We start from the raw sequence: 9,747 nt of genomic DNA, 5'->3' as shown, positions 1-9,747 counted from the left end.
CCAAACTCCGGTCTGTAGCCTGCAAGGAGAAAACCATGCTCTGAGCGTGTGCAGAATACAAAGGAGAAAGTAACTGTTAACCTCGACAACTATTATTGCTCTCCTGCTCGCAAAACTTTCACCTGCTCGCTCATGTTTTTTTTTTCTTTTTGGCAGTAAATGGGAAGCCCCACTCACCATTGTATCCCTGAATATAACTAGTTGAGCAGGTCTACTATCTTGGACAACTAGGTACAGCAACACCACCTGGACAAACCACATAGACTAGTTCTATATGAAAAGTGGCCTGAGATAACTTCTGTTGTGATTTGGCGCTTTATAAATAAAACTGACTTAACTTGAATATATGCAAAATCTTACACAGAGCAATGTACTTGAATGTGTTTGTCTGAACTCTGTCTTTTGTTTCTTCCATAACTGATATTAATTTGATAAAACACTGGGACTTTGTTTCTTTAACTTTGATTCTGTAGATATTTTTTATATTATTAATTTTGGTAAAATGTCAGTGTAGGCAAAGATATTGAATACATGAGATAAAACAGAAATATTATTTCAACAAGCGCAGGCTTACCTCATGAACCTTTTCATCTGTTTTCAGCTTTTTGCTTCTAATTGTATTGTGTAACATTTTCACAGTGTATGAGTTATTACACAAAATGTTTTTATCATGTTCAAATGATACTGATAATGCCTTTAAACCTGTTGTAATAGCCTTTGATCAACCATTGTGTTATCTCTCTTTTTGTGTGGCCTATGAACCTATTGATAGGGGCAAATTTATTTATGTGTGTGTACTCTGTCATGCCATTACAACAGGTACTAGATCTGCCTTAGACTAGAAACTACATTTCCTCATTTTCTGTAGTGGTGCCTTCAAGGACAGTAAAATGTGGGTTTCCTAAATGACTCCCACCTACCATGTTATGCTAGCCATGGGGAAAAACAGACAGAAATATATACTACTAAATATGTTAAAATATCAGTATAAATGGAAGAAAACTTGTTTCATAATAGAAGGCTGAATATCGCATTGTGGAATCAGACATAACAGAGTCTGGAAGAGGAAGCGACCACGTTATAGCCACAGCCAAACGCAGACAAACTTCATCTGTGTTTCTCCATGTTTCTCTGTGATTCACTAACACTAACACAAACAAACAACTAGCTTCACAATAAAATGTGGGAGCAGAGATGTGTGTTACTGTGTGTTAACTGTAACTTGTGGGCTGCTGCATCCAGCTTTGACCAAATCCCGGTCGAGCTCATCGTCGTCCAAAATACATAAAAGAAACAGTGTTTGCTTGCACACTGTGTCAATATATCCAGACTTGATGAGGAAAAATGGTTTTTGGAGGCTCAGTAACTGTCTTTGGTGCCAAACTGAACACCCCGTGAGTAGAGTCAGTCAGTCTGATTGGATGAGATGCATGCAATGCATTCTGGTTGTTGTAGGATTCCCATTTAAGAGCTGTATAGGGAATCTACAGTCTTTTTCTCAGTTTTCTCTAATCAAGGGCACAAATTTCCAAAATAACTAGAGATTTCTACTACATCGGTGACCCAGTTTTAATAAATCAGCATAATCATCAACCTTTAATTAGTCTTCATATTAAAAAGATGAACTGGTTGTTCCAAACGAGTTCTTTATCGTAGGGATGGTGAATGCTGTAAACCTTGGTGCTGTATTAGAAAAAAACAACAACTGTCAATCTGAATATAGAAATCAATTGCCATCTTTACATTTTTGCATTTGTAATAATAAAATAAGTTCTACAACAAACACATAATTATCTTGCTTTGAGCCGTAGTACCCTAGTCAATAAATATCGTTATTGTTATCAGCCCTGTAATTCCACATCGGTGCATCTCTAGAAAAAAGTATACATTTTCTGTGTTGGGGCATTTCATTCTTTGACATTTAATTACAGCTATCTGGGCCTCCAGAGCCCCTCTGGTGTCAAAAGCTCATGACTCTATGGATATAAGGAGAAATTCTACAGTAGTTTTAAGTTATTCCACCACCAATGTGTGCAAATACGTATAGCAAATGTGTCACTTTTAGAACATTACCTCTGTCATCCTTTAAGGAGATTTTGTTTCCAGGAAACAGTTTTTTTAAATTAGTAATAATAACCACACTGAGCATCACTGATGATTGTAGTCAGAAGTATGCTGCAGTGATCACACCCTGGAGTACACTTCTAGGTCACAGGAGTAAGGTGAGAAGTTAAACCATTGGAGGTCAGCAAAAACAAGGTTTTTCAGCAGATAATATGCTCTTTAGATGATAAAAACACAGAACACCCCCCAAAAATACTGATAACATTGACAGTCCACGCAGTTAAAAATAAAACACATAAATTACTGTGCAAAAATTACATTTATTTCATATATCTCGCCAAAACAGAGGTTCTAGTTATTGGTTTAGAGAAGAAAGAAAAGCAATTAAGCTCACAGTTATGGTGTTAACAATTCTAATCTTACTTTCCAGACACTTGTAAACAGCATAAATCACAGCGTATAAGACAGTTACAACTTGTATTTAATGTTGCTGCTAGAGTTTTGCACTTGCCTCCAGTTAGTTTTAGCAGCTAGTATTTATTCATTTTTTTTTAACTTTTCTTGGACTACTATCTTGTTTATATGATGCCCAAATTACTGAATGTCCAAGAAATAGCGAGCTGTTCCATCCAGGTGGGGTCAGGGTGGGGGGGTGCACTCTTTCTCACCCTTGACTAAGCAGAAAACCGCTGAAGGTGGTCATGTGTTGTTGGTGTTTTGCCCAAATATGTGTATTTGCACCCAAGCGCACGGACACCTGGTCCCCTTGCTGCAGCTGCAGGAACACTGCATTGCCTCCATTATCAGCCCCATCGTGTGATGTACTGTGATCATAGGTCATTGCCACAAACTCATTGTTCTTGTAGAGTGATAGATTTGTTGGGTTTGTTCCTCCGGCATGATAAAAGAAGATAAAGTAGTAAACGCCTGTAACAGGTGCAGTGAAAATACCTGCAGAAAGAACATTTTATTCAAACAACTGACACAGCTTTGTGGAAGTAATTGTGAATGTTTTTGAAAATGGGTGGATGAAATTGAAAGTATGCACTTCATTGCAACACGCTTTTAAGTTCACTCACAGCTCTGTGAACTTCTCTCAATCATAGCATCAATACATCAAGTCGAAAATAAAAAAGGTTAATTAAGCAATGAGTTATACCTACCTACCTTACAGTATAGTACACATCATAATGTAACTTGATCTGACCATTGTGGTCAATGACATAATTGTAAATAAATTTTCTAGTATGATTAAACATAACACTCAAGAAAACTTATCCTGTTAATGATTGTCAGTCTTATACAATGTTATTACCTGTGAACTGATTGTAGGCACTGCCAGTGTTTATAATCACTGATCCGTAGATTAAGGTCGTGTCTGTGTTGAAGGGTCCAATGTGTCCACTTGCATCTGCCGCTGCACTGAAAACTACCTCACGTTTTTCTGTGTAACCAAAGAAATAGCAGGGAAATAGTATTTTAATTTAGTTAAATTATTACTTTATGTCATTTATGTTACAGTAAGCTCTGATTTAGTGATTTGCAGATCTGGGCCCAATTGAAATTTAGTAAAAGATAAAAGTAAAAAATCTTTTTTCTATTTCTAATGTAACTTTTTTCTCCTAGTCGCAAACATAAGAATAAAAGCTAATTATCAAATTTCTTATGACTTTAAATGACTTGAGAGGTCTCTTAAGTTTAGTTGAATTAGCCAATTTCCATAAACTTTGTATTACTCACACTCAGAAAATATTTTTTCTTTACTTCTAAGTTGGCTTTTCACAGTGTAATTCTCAGATTTTTGGTAAATATGGGCACCAGCCATCTTCTGGGATAAAATTGGTTGAAAAGTTCATCAGAAAGAAAGTTTCAATCTACCTTTGCTTTTCAGTTCTTCAATCTCTTTTTCACTTTCCTTAAGCCTGTTTTCCAAGCCTCCCATTTTTTCTTTCAAAGCACCAATTTCTCTCAGGAGATCATACACGTCAAGACGGCAGACAGATTGCATTTCAGTCTTCTCTGTGTCAGTAGTTTCAAGAGTGTCTTGGCCCAGAGTCAGCTGGCAAAACACCAACATGACTGAAAAAATGACGAGATTCATCTTCAAAGTTGATTCAAGATCTTTCTGTTTCTTATGACTTATTTGGTCTCACAGGCTCCTTTTATGCATTTGGATCAGTGATGTTAATAATTAACATTTGTCTATCTCTTATCTTGTCCGACCCTTGTCCGGGGGGCAGACACCCTCTCTACATTTAAGAGCAGGTTAAAAACTTTCCTTTTTGATAAAGCTTATAGTTAAGGCCGGCCAGGCTCGCCTTGGACCAGCCCCTAGTTATGCTGCTATAGGCCTAGACTGCAGGGGGACTTCCCATGATGCACTGAGCTCCTCTCTCCTCCTCTCCCTCAGCTAGCCAGTATAGACAACACATAATAGACAGGTTAAGGTGAACAGAATTGTGAAAATATAATGACGTTTTTCAGCTTTTTTTTATAGTTGAGACTTCCTAACAGTTTAAATGCTGTCCTAAAGTAATATGATCATTTTAATAATTTTGGTCTCCTACAAACTTTTGTTAATTTAAGTTTCAAGACAGCTTGAAGATGCAAACCGTAAATTCATCGATTCATACTATACAAGCTGTAGGAGTCATTCTAACATGTCATACACATTTCAAACTTTAAACTGAGTTGGCTTTCACAGTGAATGATTTGGCTGACATTTACAGAAATTCTTTTTTCCACTGTAGGAAATTCCCTTTTTTTGTAATTGATCCACTGTTGTGTTGCTTTTACCTTGTGTTTGGAATTTTTGCCTTACTGAAAGATTAGTTTCGCCCCAAATGTCAGTTTGGGTCCAACAGCATCCAGCTGGGTTTACATTTCAAAAGTTGGGATTTTCCAGTATGCAGTGATTATGCAAACAGTTATTTTCTCTTGACTCTGGTCTCTTGCCAATTTCATGGCTCATCATGGCACAGACAAGTACAGACACAACCACTGTCTTTGTGGTGAAAATGATGCAGATGTTAAAGGTGGTAACTTTATATAAAGAGATTCAGAGATGTTAATAATACTTCTGTAAGGGGGAAATGACATGTAGTGCCTGTAAATTGATTAAAAGGAGGAGAGAGAATGATGAAGATGGTTATTGTTGCAGAATTAACTTCTCCTCTTCCTTCTCATTGTCAGCCTCAAGTGCTGAAGAGAAAGTCCAGCTCTCATCCTTATTTTGTCATCTATCACAAAAATCAGGAATAGCAGACACATAGTAAGAAGATGCTGAAGATCAAGATATTTTTGCATGTAAGGAGACATTTGAGATGTTGTGAAATATTTGATATAATGTTTGCTTTCTTGTTTTTTTAACCCTTATTTACTGTTCATGTCTGACTCTTCACAGTCATTATTCAAATCTATTTCTCATATATAAATACCATATCAGTCATTATTAAATGGGTAATCCTAAAAACATTCACAATCACACTACAATGCGGTCCTATGATACCTAAAACAGGAGAACATAACAGCCATCAGGATTTCCAGTGAATATTATTGAAAAGAGACAACTTTAACATTGAACACACCTTGTACAAAAATGTGTGTCAGGTGAACAAAAATCTTAAAAAGCTGAAATATTTTTGTATATTTGGGGCCATAAAAAGTCATAAAAGGCTAAAAGAATGGTGTTCAGGGTGTTTTTACTGCTCTCATATGTAAAAACGGGTCAAAATTGACCTGAACAGTGTGTAAGGGTTAAACATTTGGAACTAGTTGTCTAAAACGATTTGCAATGGCCAATGTGGAATTTCAACTTCATAATGCATATCGTTCAATTTCATATCTCAATGAATTAAACAAAACAGGAATTACAAATACTTTTGTCAGACAATTTATTTTTGGTATACAGTATTAAGAACAACATTTTTATTTTAAATCATTAAAAACATTGACATTTATCATTGATCAGAGGTTAATAGAAATATCTTCAGGCATGGATGAGTGCTGTATTTACCCAAATATTGATTCTGTAGCCCAACAAAGGGATACATAATTTCAATTTTTTACATTTGAGTGACCAGAAAACCGCTGAAAGTTGTATGGTGGTCGTATCCCCAAGCATGTGCGTTTGCAGCCAAGTGGACATACACCTGGTCACCTTGCTGCAGCTGCAGGAACACTGCGTTTCCTCCATTATCGGCTGTATCAGAGTCTGACCGGTGATCATGGGTCATGACCATCAGCTGGTTGTTCTTGTACAAGAACAGCTTTCCCTCATGCTCTCCTCCAGCATGATAGAAGATGGTAAAGTAATAAACACCTGCAACAGGTGCAGTGAAGATACCTGTTGGGCAAAAAATAGGTTGCTGGTGTAGGTAATCTTACAAAAATCTTAAGACATTAACTGACAAATATATCACTGTCAAATGCAATTGAATGAAGCATATAAAATACACCAGAGACAGTGTTCAATTCGCATACGAATGTAAAACAGTAATACAACATATATTCAAAATAAGTAAGCCACCAAATTAATGACATCAAATTATCCAAGAAATGTGTATATACATCTAAAACTTTTACAAAACTGTAACTTCTATAAATGAAAAAGCAGTGATGATAAGAATTTAAGAGGTGTGTTTAAAGTAAATTTTATTATTGTACAGATTTATCAACTGAGTGCATATCTCATTTTAATGTGTGTCAATACCTGTTGATGGACTGTAAGCAGTGCCAACGTTTGTAATAACTTTTCTGTAGATTAAAGATGTGTCTTTGTTGAAGGGTCCAATGGTGCCACGTCCTCCCAATGCTGCACTAAATATCGTCTTTTGGTTTGCTGTGTGCATAAAACAGATGTTTTCTTGTAAAATTTGAGATAAAACTTTACCTCACAATACATTTATTAAATCTTTAACAAAGAATTATGGCCAAATATTCAATTTACCTTGATACTTTAGTTCAGCAATCTGGCTCTCACTGTTGATCAGCCTGGTTTCACTGTCTTTCAGCATATTTTCCAAAATTTCCAATTTTTCTTTCATGGCAGCAAACTCACTCTGAGAAACACATGAGTCAGTTTGTAACTCATCCCCAAGCTGGGCAACATTCAGACTGCAGCAGAAAAACACCAGCAGACAAACGAAAAGAATCATCTTCTAGCTCAATTCACTGAATGTCCACAGCTGTGATTCATTGAACACTCTCACAGTGTTTTGAGATGGTTTATCAATGATTAGCTTGTGCTTTTTGTTGACTTTTCCTTCTCACATCAGACATGACCATTGGTTGTTTTCACGGTGAATCACTAGCAGAGGAGAAAGTCCAGTTGATGTAACTATTTTAGTTTAGTCTTTCATTGTACCAAAAATGTCCATTTTAAGACACACTTTGTAGATAACCTGATCGTCATTTGCTTTTTTCAATACACTTATTCTAATTTAGGGGTTAATTAAGGCACAATGGCTTCCAGCAGGCCCACAGCACAGGCCATAGTGTGGTCCCTTGTTCATTTTTTTCTCAGATTTAAGGGACATACAATGTTTTCTTTATTGTTTGAACTGCACTGAGATAACAGGTTGCAAGTCCTCCAAATTAAACAACCAAATAGGTCATTTGACGATGCACTCCTGAGCGACCCATAGGAGCCTTTTCTAATACGGCACCTCTATTGGCAGTAATCAGAAGGACGACATAATTTGTCTATGCTTTCCAAAACCGTGCCACGAGTCTGTTAAAAAATAACAATGTTTTATGGTGTGACAACGCTGCGGTCAAGGTCTGGTTAAGGTTTAGGCACAAAAACCACTTGGTTAGGGGTGGGGAAAGATCATGGTTTGGGTTAAAATTACCACTTTGTTAAGGTTTGAGAAACGTGGTATCATCATGGCAACAGTAAACACCATAGGGTTAAGGTCGTAGTTATGTTTTTTTAAAAACTGTCTCAACTCAGGAAATGAACAGTCCAAAGTCCACTTTTTGCAAGTTAGAGTTAAACCATCCACCCAATCCGCCACCTCCAAATGAAGAAATTTGTCACCTTATATAGACATCATCTGAACTGCGCCACTTCTACGGGTCATAATCACTATGGCCACTAGATGGCATCTGTTACTCAAACGTAACTATAGATTATTTAAACTGATATTACAACCTATTGTGGTGTTTTTCTTGGGAGGGCAGGCTCTTTATTGCCTTCATTTAAACTTGAAAATTCATTGAGGGTTAGCCCTGATTTACAGTGATGTCGAATACAGTTTGAAATGACTTAAAAAGGTATAAAATAATAAAAGACACAAGATAAAAGAAAACACTCAATTAAAACAAGTAATTAAGTACAGTTAATAAAAGATACAAGATATAAAAAACAAGTGAATTAAAAGAGGTGGAAATAGAAGCTGAGTGTTTTGTAATCATAGATTTAAATTAACCAAGGGTTACCAAAGTATTCATTTTTAGTGTGCTTTGTAAGTACAAACTCGAAGTACTTGCAGTGAAATCCAGTCATTAGACTTGAGTATGATGTGATCCAGAGGACCAATATAGAATAGATGTGATATAGGATGGCAATTTCCCAATAAGGGCCTTGTAGATAAACAAACACGCCTATCATGTCTCTCAGACAAAGACCACCCAACTTTTTCATACATGATGCAATCATTAGTGCTATAAACATCAGCTGTAATAAACCTAAGAGCAGAATGATGAACAGTATCCAAGGGCTTAAGAGTGGAGGCAGAGGCATGCCTATAAATCACATCACCATAATCCATGACAGAGAGAAAAATAGCTTCAACAATACTTTTCCTACAAAGCATAGGAAATATACACTACAGTATATTCATAATTCCAACAGATCAGTGCTTGAGACAATTTTATCATACAATCTTCATGCTTTTTGACCCTGAAAAGTTTGTTTCTCTTACTCTATATTCCTTGTCTTTGAAGCAGTTAGCAGTTCAGCAGATGTCAAAACCTACCAGTAGCACCCTCTTCCTGCAGCATTGAGCTTTTGAGAAATACCAGAGACCATGCAAATAAATAAAGGGATAAAGAAAATTTGACGGTATTCTGAGAAACCTTCACAACTTATGTGTGATGTACTAACACACAAGAGTTAACTATTTCAAACCAGCCAAACTGCTATTAGCATACAGGTTGGACATCAACAAAATGTCCTTTTCATTGTTGCTATATTGATAGTAAGAACACAGTAAGAAATGCACCTGGTTCATCATATTGCAATTTATTTGATAGATTGCGCTGAACACATCCACTTTAACAGGTCCAGTACTATAGCCAATGTTTCTGATGTCAAACTCTAATTCTTTTCTGTAAAAGTATTTTATAGCTACACTGGAAAAACCTTTTCTAAATGTTACTTTATGCAACCTCGCTTGTGATACAGTAGCAAGTTATCTGTGCCAGATACTCACAACAATATCATAAAGAAAATATGAAAAGAGGCCATAACTATGTTGTCTGAAAATTTGTAGTTGTATGGTCCTGAGCTTATTACATCTGTCACAGATGTTCAGAAGAAACCAAGTCAATCCAGGTGCTTAAATGGCAACTTAAGAACAAAGTGTGAAAGCCCTATTGACTACTGTGAGTAAACAAATTGCATTGGGCTGCTTGGACCCTCTCATATTTGCTTGCAAGTCTAGTTACAATTATCATTGC

The 9,747-nt window shown here is 36.3% G+C and overlaps 2 protein-coding genes across 2 annotated transcripts; both read right to left on the bottom strand.

Annotated features, from left to right (window-relative positions):
- Window positions 1-2,364: 2,364 nt before the first annotated feature.
- LOC122973745 (caprin-2-like) lies at window positions 2,365-4,250 on the bottom strand. Its single transcript, XM_044341478.1, has 3 exons — window positions 3,943-4,250; window positions 3,380-3,508; window positions 2,365-3,015 (listed from the first exon to the last, which is right to left on the bottom strand). The coding sequence occupies exons 1-3, from the start codon at window positions 4,163-4,165 to the stop codon at window positions 2,729-2,731; spliced, it is 639 nt and encodes a 212-aa protein (XP_044197413.1). The 5' UTR covers window positions 4,166-4,250; the 3' UTR covers window positions 2,365-2,728.
- Window positions 4,251-5,946: 1,696 nt separating this feature from the next.
- LOC122973744 (complement C1q-like protein 3) lies at window positions 5,947-7,273 on the bottom strand. The gene is made up of 3 exons (XM_044341477.1): window positions 7,013-7,273; window positions 6,776-6,904; window positions 5,947-6,409 (listed from the first exon to the last, which is right to left on the bottom strand). The coding sequence occupies exons 1-3, from the start codon at window positions 7,218-7,220 to the stop codon at window positions 6,129-6,131; spliced, it is 618 nt and encodes a 205-aa protein (XP_044197412.1). The 5' UTR covers window positions 7,221-7,273; the 3' UTR covers window positions 5,947-6,128.
- Window positions 7,274-9,747: the final 2,474 nt, after the last annotated feature.

Source organism: Thunnus albacares, chromosome 22 (assembly GCF_914725855.1).
Source record: "Thunnus albacares chromosome 22, fThuAlb1.1, whole genome shotgun sequence".
Taxonomy (NCBI): Eukaryota; Metazoa; Chordata; class Actinopteri; order Scombriformes; family Scombridae; genus Thunnus; species Thunnus albacares.
This window is presented reverse-complemented; position numbering and strand designations above follow the sequence as displayed.

Coding starts and splice junctions, on each gene's coding strand:
- LOC122973744 (XM_044341477.1), bottom strand. CDS start 7,220: ATGATTCTTTTCGTTTGTCTGCTGGTGTTTTTCTGCTGCAGTCTGAAT. Junction 6,905..7,012: donor TGCTGAACTAAAGTATCAAG/GTAAATTGAATA, acceptor TTATGCACACAG/CAAACCAAAAGACGATATTT. Junction 6,410..6,775: donor TGCTTACAGTCCATCAACAG/GTATTGACACAC, acceptor TTTGCCCAACAG/GTATCTTCACTGCACCTGTT.
- LOC122973745 (XM_044341478.1), bottom strand. CDS start 4,165: ATGAATCTCGTCATTTTTTCAGTCATGTTGGTGTTTTGCCAGCTGACT. Junction 3,509..3,942: donor TGAAGAACTGAAAAGCAAAG/GTAGATTGAAAC, acceptor TTGGTTACACAG/AAAAACGTGAGGTAGTTTTC. Junction 3,016..3,379: donor TGCCTACAATCAGTTCACAG/GTAATAACATTG, acceptor TTCTTTCTGCAG/GTATTTTCACTGCACCTGTT.